Raw genomic sequence first — 15,714 nt, forward strand, 5'->3', positions numbered from 1 at the left:
CTGATTTTGTGTTTATAGAGCAATGTCTGCATATATATATATATGTATATACTATACAGAACTATGTGCTTGTAGCATATATATATATATTCAGATTTAGAATAAAATTGAAACAAGATTTTATTTAGTTATTAATGTTTTAATTTATTGCTTATTACAGTGTAATATAATTTTTAATTAATTAAGTAAAAGTGCGTTAATTAATTAATTAAATATATGTATGTGTATATATATAGTACATATATGTATTACTTATAACTTAATAAATAGATAAATTAAAAATAATTAAATATTTACATATTTTATTTAAATAAAAGGATATATAAGTGAAATGAAATTGTGCTGATTATTTTATTGAATATAAACAATTTATATAGCAAAAGCTAAAATTGCGCCTGTAGAACTAATATTAACTCTGATTAACATTTTTTTTTAAATTTCCGAAATATTATTGCTTAATTGCTTTATCGTATCTAAATCACAGTAATCCAATTTTAAAGTTTTAGATATTTGCAAAACCTAATAAATGCATAATAATAAACTCCAATTAAATAAATTGTACTCGTATTGAATTTGTAAATTTCAGTATTAAATAATTTTAAGCTACTCATATGTAATGATTTTTTTTAGGTTATGTGTAATATATATAATAAAATGTATATATATATAATAAACTACTTTTAACGTATTGCTATTAAGTAAATGGTGCCTTACATGAAAAATTCGACTTTGCGCCTAAAACATACATTAACTTGCAGTTAACAGTTAACATCGTGATATGTTGATTTAGTGTGGATAATGTGGATTGTGTGGAATCTACTTTTAAAGATATACGTATATCAATATATAGTAATATATAACATTAAGTGTGCTATTAGGAATATATAGCAGTTCATATGAACGGCAATAGGAAATAATTTATAAAATTATTACAGAATGTTTAAGATTAAAAAATGCCTCCAAAGCGAATTAGAGAAATCAAAAAATTATCTCATAGATAAAAGATAAGGAATTTAACAATCCACTTTTTCCAATTTCTGCTGCGGTTCTTGTCTGAGTTTTAGTGCATGCAAGTAACGATCATGCTGTGGATGGTGTGAATGATCATTGCGTCGCTTACGATGATGATTTGCGTGAGTATGTTGTTCGGCTGGTATTTCATGGTGATAATGACGTGAATGACGTTTTCTATGATTGTGTAGGAGTTCAGTTGAAACTGATGATTCCAATGAGTTGTCTGCTGTGGGTGCTAAGTTAGTTGTTGCTTCGATATCAGTAGCGATAGAGGATTTTGGATGAGAATTTAGTTGACGACGTAAATTATCACTTAATTCTTGTTGTTGTAGCTTATTGTAATTCTTTGGTGCAAAAGCGGCATATCCAATAAGTTTAACATCTAATCTTGGATATCTGAAAAAAGTAAAATATAAATGTGATGAATATTGTGTTATTGAAATAATTTTCATAAATTATGGTCGTGTGCGAGTTAGGCTAAGTTGCGTTCTAAATGAGGGAAATTCTAAGTTGTGTCGATAATGTATTGATGTGTCGATACGTGTTGATAAATGCAAAATGTGTGCAGTGCAAAAAATCCCAAAAAATCTCCCATTTGGTTTAGCATCAACTTAGCCTAACTCGCACATGTCCTATATATTTTATGTTGTATATTTTACGTATTATGTGTTATTTAAACACTTATAATATATCAAATTTTTTGTGTTACATATTTTAGGTACTATATATTAAACAATTATAATACATTACATATTTTATTTTATATGTTTTGTATATTTCAGATATTATGTGTTATGAAAACAGTTATAATTTATTTGATACTTTATTTTGTATATATTGAATAAGCTCTCACTATCTTAGTAAGAGTATATATAAGTATGACATGAATTCTATACTTGATTCTAATAACTAATATTGCTAATATCAACTATAATGAAAGAATATACAATAAAATGTAGGTAAGAAATAATCAAAATATCTTTTAATGTACTTATAAGATGTATTCTAATAAATTACTTATTAATTTTATTCACACAAAATATTTTCTATCATAAATTATAAATACAGACAATAAAATATCGGTTCAAAATAAAAAATGTGATGTTGTGAAAAAAAGTCTGAGAAAGAAAATTGATTGAGTGCATACATGACAATATTTTGTCACGAAAGGATAGCCAAACACACTTCTTTTCTTCTTTATATTACTGCGATTGATATATACTAAAGAATTGGTTTTTTTTTCTTTAGTAAACAAATTAAGAATATGTATATATTAGGAAACTTGACTGACCTTAATAATTGCATTCTAATACCTGTTTATTCAAACGCTTCTTTTAATAAAGGCCTCTTGTCTACGACATATAGGTTCCAAAAGAAAACTCTATTAAACCCAAAAGCCATTATTTATCCTCAAAACAATAAAAACTGTTTATTTTACTTTGACATATACTGGTTTTTATTCCCTTTAATTTGTCTTAGTCGATTTGATCAGATTTCAGTCGAGTTATGGAGTTAGATGAATTGAATTTTTTTTAATATTCGATAAGTTCTTTAAGATTTTGATTTATCTAAAAATTATAAACGATTTATTTTTGTTTAAGAATACTTATCTTAAACACTTAGACTTAATTGATACTTTACTTATCAATTAAGTCTTATCAATTATCAATTAAGTAGCTCTAATTACTTTAATATGAAATATTGTTACTCATACGCTGGGATGTCTTATAATAAAAATATATGAAACAGTACATTCAAAAAGTTTGTTATAGGAAAGTAATGTAGAATCATTAGTTTTACTTTTTAGTTTTAGTTTTAATTTAATATCTACACAGTATGTTCCAAAGTCTTTTAATTGGATAATTTTTCTTGCGCAAAGAGGATTGATGTCATTATTTATTCAGTATTGTGATATATTATTGAATTTTTTTATATATGTATTTGATTAAGGAATGTATTGTTGTCTTATGCCTTTTTTGTTTGGTAAATCTGGTATAACTTTTTAAATTGAGATTCACTTTTATTGCAATTTATAAAACTCTAGATATTTTGTCAAAGTAGCAAGATGACACTGAAATGAATAACTGTTTTATATGTATTAATATATAAAGTGTCATTTGATTCAGTATATGTATTTATATATCTACTAACAGTTTTACAAAAATGTTAGATTTCTCTAAAAATGTTCCATTGGGCAAAAAAAAAATGGCAGATCGGTAGTAAATATAGTTTGAATCCAGATTTATCAATCGGAAACACCATTAATTAGGTATTTATAACTGGGTTCAATACGACACTGGGTGAATTCGAATATAAATACTAACTTAAATGTTATTATTATCATTTATATACTGAAATGCAGAACATGAAAAAAACAGAAAGAGTAACAAATATCTTAAATATATGGTTTTCAGCCAATCGATATGTATGTTAAGGTGTAGTTGTAACTTTCGCAGAAGCGCAAATTAATATAAGGTATCTTCTGTAATAATTGTGACTTAAGATACATTACTAAAGTTAAATAATTGCGAATGATATCGTGTTTAAAGATATTACTTTAAACATTTTGAGAGAATATTTATATGTATAAGTAGTTTCATGAGCCTGAGTCTCATTGTGATATTATTGAGATATTAATTGTACCTTTGCAACTACCTCCAGTTATTATGGTAATTTATTGAAAATTATTAATGTATTTTTAAAATAGAAAAAAGGATCTTGCACATAAAATGCATATAAATTACAGACTTTTAAGTGTTTTAATAAAAATAATTAAATGTGTCACAATTCTAACAATTAATATAGATTTTCTTTCAAAATTTGTGCAAATATAATTAACACGAAATCTCAAAATAAATTTCTTTTCTAATTGAATGCGTTTAGGCTTGTTTGCTAATTGAATATTTTACTGTTGCATACTTTTAGGTCGTGCATTTTATTATATCCACAAATTATGAAATGTGTAGAAAGAATCCTTTATAAAGTTTAATATATATATCATGATATCAATAGTGAAGTATTAAAATAAATGAAATAACATGATGAATTCTGTAATACTAGCTAAAATTTACTAACTTAGTGTTAACAACTTAATTTATATTATAATAATATAATCATAATATAATAATAATAATATATAATATAATAATAATAATATATAATATAATAATAATATATTAATTTATATTCATTTGTTATTGCTATTGAAAAGGTTAAAAAATAATAATTTAAAATAAGTTAGGCAAATTGTGAGTTGTTAACAATTCTTCAATTCCAATTTTAAAAATTTTATATTATTTTTATAATAAATAAAATTTTTTTTATATTTTTTATTTTTATAAATAAAAATTATTTAAAATATTCATATGTAAGTGTCAGTATCAAAAATTATTCCTTACTTGTATTTTTCAGAAATGATAATAAAAAAGTTTTTTCAAAGTCACTGTTTTCATAAAAAATAGGACCTTGAATTCGTTTTTATATAATATTAACGATAATAATAATAATGAAATAAATACAAAATAAATGTATATATATATACATTTTTGTTTTACTATTATTCAACCTAAAATAACAATATATTGTGTAATTCCGTTTCGACATAATCACATAATAATTGTGATTTGTGTTTATTTGCTTACCTTGGCACTTCGTTTGTTGTATACGAAGACATAGACGGTTGAAATCTGTAGAAATTCCACGGGATGGCAAGACCTAGGAAAATAAAACTTTGTTAAAATTTTGAATTCGGAAAGAGTGAAAAATGCATGCTTGGCGAATTTATGCTTGATTAGGCTTATTGCAGCAGTTACTTAAGCACAGTCATACGGGCACATATATATCATAATTTTTTTATTATTAAGACAATAATTAATAAAAACAATAAGCGCAGCTGAGCATGCACTCATTTAACTAAACGAGCAATTAAAATAAAGTTTGGAAAAATAAAATTAAAATTAATTAATTAAAAAAACACATAAACAATTATTAAACGAAAATTGGCAAAATAAACAAAATGGTAATAAAATGCTGTTAAAATTGAAAGCAGCAGCTTAGTTTTTTTTTAATCCTTACCAATTCGAAAGAGTTGAAACCGTCATTTACATCGTTATTTATCACAATTTTTCATTGCAATTTGAATAATTCATATACTCGTATATGAACATAGATAAAATACACTTCAAGGTAATTTTAGAACTTTAGTGCATAATGCATTTTACACTAAAGTTCAATAACTTAGCCAAACTAACTCTAAGCAGAGTTTAATTTCGTTTCTTTAAAACGGAAAAAGGATTTCAATTACAATTTTAATTTGTTTACAAAATTTGCGATATGAATGCAAATTCATTGAAATATGATTTCAAAATAATTATAAAAAAGTTGTCCGATTTCAAATACGTAAATACAAAATACTGTTTTGTATTATATAAGTTGTTTTTTAGTTGACACAAAAAACAAAAAAAAATTATATTGAAGACTTAAAAGTGCTTTGCACATCGGGTTTTTCTGTTCTATCTAAAAAATCTCGTGTAGTGATGGAAGTAATGGTTTTAATGAATTTAATTGGTATTTGTAGATTTTTAGCTAGCATTAGTTAAGCTTGGCTAACAACACACTTACCTGCCTCTTCACATTTAGGTGGGTTAAAATATAAACCCGGCTTGAGTGGGCGCTCTTCCTCGTCATGCACTTCGATCATTAGCCAACCAATGAGCACCGGTTGACGTGTCTGTGACATTTGTTGTAAGTTCTGTTGCTTTTGAACAGTTTCCCATATGTAAATGGCACGTTTTATATCAATCTCTACCCAGCCAATGCTTGAAGAGTTCATCATTACAGTGTTACAGATGCGCTTCTTTCGTTCTGCTTCAAATTGAAGGAATCACATTAAAACTATTCGGAATTTTGTAAAATTTACTTACGTTTATTGCGACGCAGCTGTTGTACAATCGAGACTGTTATTCGAATTTGTGTGTCCAAGACTGGTTCAGCACAACGTTTGTTCTTACGACTTTCAACTTCAGCTACTTCCACGTTTGGATAATTTGATGTAAAGTTGGGATTTATTTTGTATAAACGTAAAACGGCGCTGTCCAAATTAATGCGATCAGTGTTTGGTTCAAACAGTGTGTCTGAGAAGCGAATCGTAATGTTATTGTCATGTGCCCAAGATGATTCATCGAACTCAGAACTGCAAACGGGGTAATAGGCTATTTCATGCAAAGGATGTTCCTGACTTTCGTCCCAAGTTTTTTCCAATAATGCAGACTGTAAGCGGTTTCGAATATCGTTAACTCTGTAAAAATGATACAAGAATAATTAAAAATATAATTTTTTATTAGTTAGATTAAAATTATATTAATTAATTATTATAATTATTATACTATTTAATAATTTTGTTTTTGAAACTCTGTAAAAATGATATAAGAATATTAAAAATATTTTTTGCTAGTTAGATTAAAATTATATCAATTAATAATTTTGTTTTTAAAACGGGTCAATTGTTAAATAATAAAATTTTTTAAAATAAATAAAAATTTTTTTAAAAACTGCACATATTTAAAAATATGTAAATAAATATTTTTTTAACAATACTTTACACTTTTTTAAAAATTAGTAAATAAAAATGTTTAAAAACTAATTTTTAAGAATATGTATTTTTTAACAATTTACCAATTAACCCGTTTTAAAAATAAAATTATTAATAAAAATTATTAATTTTTAATTATTAATTATATGAATTGAAATTATAAATGATAAATAATGTTTTTGTTAAATTTATTAAATAAATAATTCAATTAACAGATCAGATTATTACTGATTATATATATATAAGTATATATATTATATATATATATATTATAATTTTTTCTTAGTATTTATTATTATAAATGATTTTTCTTATTATTTTTGTTTTTTAAATGGTTGGAAAGCATCTAAGCTGTAATTAAAAACTTAAACAATCTAAAATTATATCTTAAAAATGAATTATGTTAAGATGAAAGCCACAAATCTAGATATAAAAAATAAGAGGCTCAATATTGGATGTGGGTGTTTCAATTATCTCCAACTAAGGAATAAAAACTTTAATTTCTTTGATCAGAAGAGAAATTGGTTAAAAATATAAAGATTTTTTTGTATGATAAAATTTAACGCGGGTTTTTATATCCGAGGTTAAAAAGCGAAATGAAGGAAGGAGTATCATATAGATATTATTCAAAATGCAGAATATGTGAAGGAATATTGTAGCGATAAAGAATAGTTATTCATGTAACCTTTCCTTCATAATTAATTGATTAAACTCAATAAAACCGGCTATTTTATGTGTAGTCATATTTCAAAATGAGTAAAGGAAGATGGTGTATCTTGTTAAAAGAGAAACTCAGCTTCTAAGAGATCAATGATCACGAGGACGCGCTGAGGGAAGTTCTTTAATATGCAGAATATCCGGAATAGGATTGGGATACCGGATAACTAAAGACTAGATTGAAATAAAAATTACTACGGAAGGAAGAGCGTACATTCCATTTTGTTAAAATAGAGAGTCAATAATTCAAGGGTTAATGAAATAAATCACGAAGAACATCAGAGAAAGTTTTTTAAGTTTTTCTCTCAAAATTAGTATATATTATTTTGTCATACATATATTAAAAAATTAATTTTTTTTTTTTTTTTAAATTAAATAAAAACAAAAATTTATTTTAAAATGAGAGAGTAAAATTTCTTAGTTAAAACAAAATATAAAAAATAATATTATTTTGTCATATCTATGTTAGTGTGTACTGAAAATCTAGATCTAAGTAGCATAGATTCATTCTGGTTAACCTAACATTTAATTTGATTGGAAACACTGATCGGTTTTTTGATTGAGATGCTTCTACAGAGATAACATAGAAGCAGCTATATGGGATACCTGCAAATATTTATCATCAGTGATCCTTCAGAGCATCTATTGGTTAAATTGTCGGCATATAAGTTTTAGACTGTAAGTGTCAAAAATTGAACCCTGTAACATTTGGGTTATGGACTAAGTACAATGATTAAATATAAAAGATGATTATATAAAAATCGAATATTAATGAAAATAACTTAATTCGATTGAGAAAAAATTAAAAAAAAAATGTTTAATACAATACATTAAAAACTGCATTAAACTCTAAGTACAGGTAGACAGAAGAGAGCAGAGTTCCAGAAAGCTTCCAGAAAACACAAGAAAATATTTTTTTAATTTACATAGAATGCAAAGAGGATCAATGTGCATAAGCTGAGTAAAACAAGTTGTTTGATAGTTCAAAAAGATGGATCACTGCAAGGATTCTGTGAAAAAGGATCCATGTGTGTAAGGTAAGTGAAACAGTTTGCGGCCCTATGCCCCACTAGGGGATATGGATACTAAGAAGAAGGAAGTGAAATATGTGGTTGATATATTGAAAAAAGAGCTGTAACACTGCAATATTACCAGTAAAATAATAAAATTTAATTTTTTTAGCAATGTTAGAAAGTCAACATTCATTGGAAGTAAAGTGCTTCTTATGCGTATATGTGTATATGTATACATCAAATATCCAGATGGCTAAATTTACTATAAAAATATAGTAAATAAATCTACATCATGAAGATGTTTGTTTTATAAATTTATTATTTGTTCGATATTTACACGCGCTTGAAAATTCCGTTGCTCACAAAATGTGAGAATAATTCCAAATTAAAATGAATTAAATTTTACGCACGTGAAACTTTTCCTAAATGTATGTTACTACGATATCTGCAGACAAAAATTCGTATTTGCATGTACATATTTAAATATTTATTTTATTTTATTTTGTGAGTGTATCTGAATAGCTTAATTCAGACACTTCTCTCACATATTCAAGTACACATACAATATCACATAACAACAGCTACACAGCTACGCGTATTGTCGATCATTATCAAAAGCCGGGAATTTAAAATGATTCCGGTACACTATACATTACTATGATCTAATCACAATAAAACCGTCTGGACAAGCAATTCCGAAATGCAGATAGACAACAAAAAACGAGCAGAAAAACAACAAAACAAGAATTGTATCTGAGGTACGTACGTATCTGAATAGTGTACAGCAGTAGCGGCATGAGCTACTGCTCTGAGTAGTTAACTTTACTCTGGCTATGCACAGGCAGGGAAGCTTTGAAGTATCGCGGATAATTGCCATTTCGACGCTATCCAATTTGAGTAAACATCATGCGAGCGCTGGTACTGGCCTTTTATAAAACAGTTCTGAGCAAACTCATGCGCATATAAAACAAACAAGCTTTCAACATAAATTTTATTATTTGGTTGTTTTGCTGTTATTATTGCTATTATTTTCGCTAATAATAAATATCTTAAAGCGATTTTCGTCTAGTCTGGTATGCAAAACATGAACCATACAGACGATCGTAAAATAGTCGTTGCTCATATTACACATATCACACGATTTTATGTATTCTAACCGCTTTTGTTTTCTCATAAGCGAAATTTTTTATTTTCAAAAAAGCGGAATTTTTTCACAAGAAAAACCAAATTTTCTCCACTAACTATTTCCACTTGGTTGGTTAATTAATTATATATCGTAAATATATTAATTATATTAATAGTTTTCATTTATAGACATTCAACAATCATTAACATGCACACATTCGCTTTACTTAATTGTCTGAGCTGCATTATCCAGCCTTGCAGAAAAAGCTTACCCATCGAAGAATACGAAGACAAAGTAACGAAAAAGAGGGCTTGTCTTGTCTGGTAGCATGTCTAGACTTAGATATGCTCATAGATATGACGCGACTATGGCTAATTGGTATGTGTGCAAATATTTGCTTCCATAATTTTTACACATTCAGCGTTTATGATGAGATATGTTGGAGCAAATAAGTCAAATGCAAGATCAGCAGAAAGGGACATGTATACCATCGTTTTACCGAATTATCTAATACAATCTATTAGAGCGAAAATTATGCAGATTACAAAATTTTTTTTAAAAAAAAAAGTGTCAAAAACACTTGGGACTTGAACATTGAAAGTTTGTGCAGCCTTGGCTACTTGTGGAAAAACTCAATTAGCCATCGCTTCTAATTTGATAGGCACGAGTTCTAATCCTGGCACTTGCAGTCCAAACAAATTATATACGGATTATAAACTAATTAAAAAGAAATTCGAATATTTCCTAAGAACACTGATGATAAGTACTTGGCAATACTCGAAATAGCGTTGTAAGGTCTGCAAAATTTTAATAAATTAACTAAAATTTTTGTTGTTGTCATTTTATTTCTATTCGCACCGTTCTAACTTTTAAACAGAAATTTCATTTAGTTTAACAATTTTTTTCGGATTTATAAAACTTATTATTTCGTGTACTTCAATTAAAGAGACTCTATTTAATCATTCTTAAATTTATTACTTAGTATTAAATAAGCATATCGATATTATCTTGAAAGTACTTAAAGAAAGAACAGAAAAGTGGGAGAAAGTACCCAAGGAAATAAGAGGACACTGATCAGAAGTACTCAAAGAAAAAAAAGAAAACGGTGACAAATTACTTAATGAAAGGCTGAAATAAAACGGCAATATATATATCAATATATATGATCTCCTAAATAAGGAAAATATATATAGTTGTTTTCTCTTACTATATAAGTTAATTAATACAAACATTTTCTATTTAAAGAAAAAGATAAGAAAAAAAGTAAGCTGTCATAATATATCAGAGGTATCACAATAGAAATCGGTATTATAGGTATTTTCAACCTAAAACGACTGAAACATTGTACGTAACTAAAAAAAAATAATTAAAAATATTACTACAGGAATTATGATAGGGCATTGTAGGTGAAACTAGCATCTCACAAAACTGGGTACTGCAATGCATCTTGCAGTGTTTATAGGGAAGAGACTGAGATCTTAAAACACATCCTAGGAGTTTGCTTTTCATTGATGTATAAGCTAAAAAAATAGCTACGTGGAAATTTCACATCGGATAAAAAAATATAACTCTGTAATATAGGTTCAATACTGCAATTTACAGCATAAATTGGACTTGAAAAAATACTCTCAAATGAGAATTTAAAACACATGCTAGGAGTTTGTTTAGCACTGATACAGAAACGAAAGAAGTAGCTAGGTCTGTATCTCATATCGGGGATTAAGATATATTACATAAATAATCGAAGTAGTTAGCTGTGAATCTCATATATGAAGACAAAATAAGAACACATAATATAGGTTCAATACTAGAATTTGAAGCGGAAGTTCGACTTGAAGAAATACTCTGAATTCATGAAGAGGTACATGATCTAGAGATCTAGAGATCTTTATTTAAACTCTTTAATTTAAAAATATAAATGTCTGTGACCAAAAACTGTCTTTGAATAGAACAGTGTGCAATAGTAAGAAATTGCATTCTAATATTAATATAAGAACAATTAAACCAATATGTTAGATATTTTTAAAGATCGTTAAAGACAGATTTTTGCCGGTATTCGAAACAGCTGTACGTCTAGCTTGCAAAGAAAATTAAATTTGTGGATTTAACATGAATTTCTAGTATTACCACCAAATGTATTAACTCAATAATTACAGTTTTTAAAACAAAAAGAAGAAACATTATTTATACACTTTGAAGCTAAATCTTTCCTTATTGAACAGTTAATGGTAAAATACAGGCGTGATTTGTTGAAATAATAGCATTTTATGTAAAACTACAATTGTGGTTTTAATTGGAAACTGCTTTAGATTGTATTGAAATGCTAACAACAATGTCAGGCTTTTTACAATGCTTTCTCAATTGGATATAATCACAATGCTGTCATAACAAAGTAAGCCTGAAGCTAGAGACCAAAAATTAAATTAATCGAACTGTTGGTCAACAATTGAATTAAGTTTGGCAGGATGAACTAAGAGCATTACCTATATTACATATAAATGTGATATGTATGGGTTACGTATTTTTTTTTCTCTTAAATTATAAAAATTTTTTAATTTACTTGCTGGTTCAAGTTGGAGATAAGTTCATTGGAAATATTATTTTTTAAACACTATGATAGACGGTAAGTGCAGTGGGAAGCAGTATTTTAATCTTTCAATTAGAAACTATAAAAATTTATTATTTTGAAATATGAAGAAAATAGCAAATAACACACTTTTTACAGAAGACTCAATAGTATGTAGTATATTCTCATTATATTTGAATTTATTTTGAAATTCAGAATTCCATTATTGCTCAAAATTATCAAATTTATTCCAGCACTATTTCATATGTTTTATGACTAATAGGACTAATAGCACAAAGGATTAACAAAAAAACATTTTCTGTGATTATTTTTTAGCTTCATATGTGCTTTTAGTTTTCATATTTTCTTTTACGTTCATTTTTTTAATTTTTCTCTTTTTTAGTGCGGTTAGCTGTCACCTTGATTGTTACTTTTTTCTCATCGTTTTTAGCGCTGTCGTTGGAGACTTTGTCTGTGGTTTTATTTGTAAAAACTATACTTTTGGTATAAAGAAAGATATTATATCAAGGCCTTTCGTTATTTTTTAAATTTCAGTATTCGTTATATGAGCTATTTGTAAAATTAAAAGTTGACTGTATATTTGGGCTGTGCCGAAAGTTCTCAATATTTCTCTTTCTCTTTGTATCACTACGTAGCAGTGGCATATTCAGACAATAACAATATAATCTACAAAGAATACACTACAAAAATATTGCCGAAAAAATTATTAACGAGTTATCCAATCCTTGGCACAATACTGGCAGTAGAAGAATGGTCAAGATAGAATCAGCCATAAGTATTTATGTAAACGAGAGTCTGGCTGAGCATGTTTAAGAAAGGGACAGCTAAAATTTTAAATCTGGTTCTGGTCACTCTTGGATATAGATACAACAGGTGTTCTGATGTCCTTTTTTCAAACACCGGTAGATACACGTTACAGGAAATATTACAGAATAGACAGAACTTAACCCCATGTCGTCCTATAGTCTAGTATCCTGTAAATATAGATATTAACTTATTCACTTCTAATTTGCTGCTATGATTTTAAGTTTTTCTTTATATATGTGATCCTTTCTTCTTCATCTATTCTTTTAAATTTTTAGCCGTGGACTAGTAAATTACCTAATGTAGCTAAGTTGAGTCACAACCTAGGTGAATTGAGATGAATTTAATTTAAATGAAAACTTATCATAATGTGGTTTCAAACGTATTTATTAAGTTATGCTATCCAAAATGATTTCCGAAATTTGTAATGCTTATAACAGATTTATGGTATTCGTTTCATTAAATACTTAATTTGATTTTTATTACTAGTATTAGAGCCAGAGTCCTAACTCTATATCGAAACATTTTATTACTTTGTTAACATTGTCAGTTTGAAAGGGTGCATATATTTGCAATACCCACACACGTTGGTGCTCACATAAGTGCTTAGTTATCAATTATATTACAGTCAATTGATTTTTGAAATTTTGTATCTTCATCTTAAATGTTGACGCCAATTGATTTACTAAGTTTTCAAATCAATTTGAAGTGCAAGCTGCACTTTGAAAGATTATTGTGAGCAATTTTATTTCTTTTCCTGATGTGATGCTTGGTCGATTTGCCAAGTGTTTAGTTCCAGTATTTGATTTTTTGTTGTTGTTGCATGCCTTGTTGTCTGCCAGTTTATCTCTCAGTCAGTCGGTTTGTCTGTGGTTTTTACTGTGTACACAATGTGCGGCTAGACAACTGTCTCGCCGAATGCTCTTCATTTTCATAATCAGGCGGCTACTAGCCTCATGTCATAATTATATGTTTATGTTCATGTACTGTAGTATGGACTGAATTGGGCACAGACATGTAATATATTTACAGCCAAGCGCATACAAACTAATATGTATGTTCATAGCATATAAATATCTTTGTGAATATACTATATAGATATATGTATGTATAAATAGACCTACAAACATTTTACTGAACTTAAATAGTTTTCAATGATTACTTCAACAATTACAAAACATAAAATTATTAAAGTCATTACTTCTCGTTTGATGTTTAATTGCAGAAAATCGCAAATCGCGAATTGAGGTAAGAATATTAAAAAAAGCAACATAAATTCTAGATTTGCATCGTAGTGCAGATACTCGTACTCGTATGCATGCCTGCCCGTGCTGCCTAGAAACAGAAAAGCAAGTCAAGGTGCAAGCGCATATTGTGTGCAATATTGATGCCTGTGCAGAAAAAAGTAAAAACATAAATTTCTGCAATTTGTGGGTAAATAGCTTTTGTTATATGTGAATGCGAAATAATAAACAAACAAACAGAAATTTGTTATAATCCACCTGCTAACATAGCAACGACCTACAAAAAGTTCATTAACGGAGCCGCTAGACATGGCCCAGACAGTTTCCCAGACAGTTCCAGACAGACTCATACGAACCTACTGCAATCGCAGCATAGACTTTGTTCAATTATTTTCATACCTATACAGATACATAAACAGTTGCTCATAGGTTGCTTGCAAGCGTTCCCACATTGACAAAGATACAAATGCCTTCGGTTGGCAGCACACATTCACATATGCGAGACACTCAGACGACTTTGGCAGCGTTCGAGCGGCATCGTGTAATGTGGTTCTGTGTTGCCAATTCTGAGTTCTGGCACCACTGCTACTATTCGAATAATGCAATATTTATCAATTACTCAGCCGATGAGGTAGTTAGCCGGCTAGTCTGTGTTCCTCTGCTAACTTGTCTGCATTTTCGCTGCTCGCTGCCTGTTCGCTGCAGTTGCCTTCTTTGCACAAAATTATTTGAGGTATTTTCAGTGAGAATGCCACAATGTCATGGGGGAGAGGATCGTTTATTTACCTGTCGAATTACAAATTTGCTGTTGTAAGTCGCATTTGTTGGTACGGGGAAAAACATAATTTCATCACGCAATGTTACCTGATCTTGTCACTTTTGTTTTAAGTGGATTTTTGTAAGTTTTTGTACGAGTCTTCACTCAAAATGTTTATGATTCGTCATGAAATAATTGTTGGTGTGCAGTTTATTAAGCTATTAATTTGCTTTCATACAAAAAGTGATGATAGTGCAAATGCGGCGCAGACAGTTCGTAGACGGTCTGACATTTAAAACAAGTTGTTCCCTCCTTCAGTTACCATTCTTGAGATTTTGCTTTCAATTTTTCCTCAAACAAATTATGACCCAGCAGGAAAAAACATTTTGTCTCTGCATATTTAGTAATATGGACAACAGTGGTTACATTTTTTAGTATCATATGATATATTGTTATATTTGAATATTAATTAGACGAAACAAAATATAATAAATAGTTAGGCAAAAATTATATGGAATTAACGCCCGATATTTTCTAATTTAAGATCATGATCACTATGATATATTGATTACTGCTAAGGTAACTAATGTATAAACATGTACAAATACAATGTTTATATATATATACATTAATGTATGTAATTTAGATAATATCTTAAATGCACACAGGAATAATCATAGGCTATAGTGGTCAGTTCTTTGGCAAATAATGTGTATATTTAAGTAATATATCCTAATATATATTATACTTATCTAAATATCAGTTTGCTTATACTGCATTTAATATCTTAAACGTACTGAGAAATAATTCAATTTACTATAGTGCTCATTTCTTTGATAACTAATGCATATGTTTGGTAATA

At 27.9% G+C, this 15,714-nt stretch overlaps 1 protein-coding gene across 1 annotated transcript; it reads right to left on the bottom strand.

Moving 5' to 3' along the window:
- Positions 1-347: 347 nt before the first annotated feature.
- Positions 348-7,348, bottom strand: LOC119674997 (protein anachronism). Its single transcript, XM_038086158.1, has 5 exons — positions 7,290-7,348; positions 5,937-6,310; positions 5,635-5,880; positions 4,656-4,728; positions 348-1,410 (listed from the first exon to the last, which is right to left on the bottom strand). Exons 1-5 carry the CDS (start codon positions 7,346-7,348, stop codon positions 1,014-1,016), a joined length of 1,149 nt encoding a protein of 382 aa, XP_037942086.1. The 3' UTR covers positions 348-1,013.
- Positions 7,349-15,714: the final 8,366 nt, after the last annotated feature.

This window comes from Teleopsis dalmanni, chromosome 2 (assembly GCF_002237135.1).
Source record: "Teleopsis dalmanni isolate 2A chromosome 2, ASM223713v2, whole genome shotgun sequence".
Classification (NCBI taxonomy): Eukaryota; Metazoa; Arthropoda; class Insecta; order Diptera; family Diopsidae; genus Teleopsis; species Teleopsis dalmanni.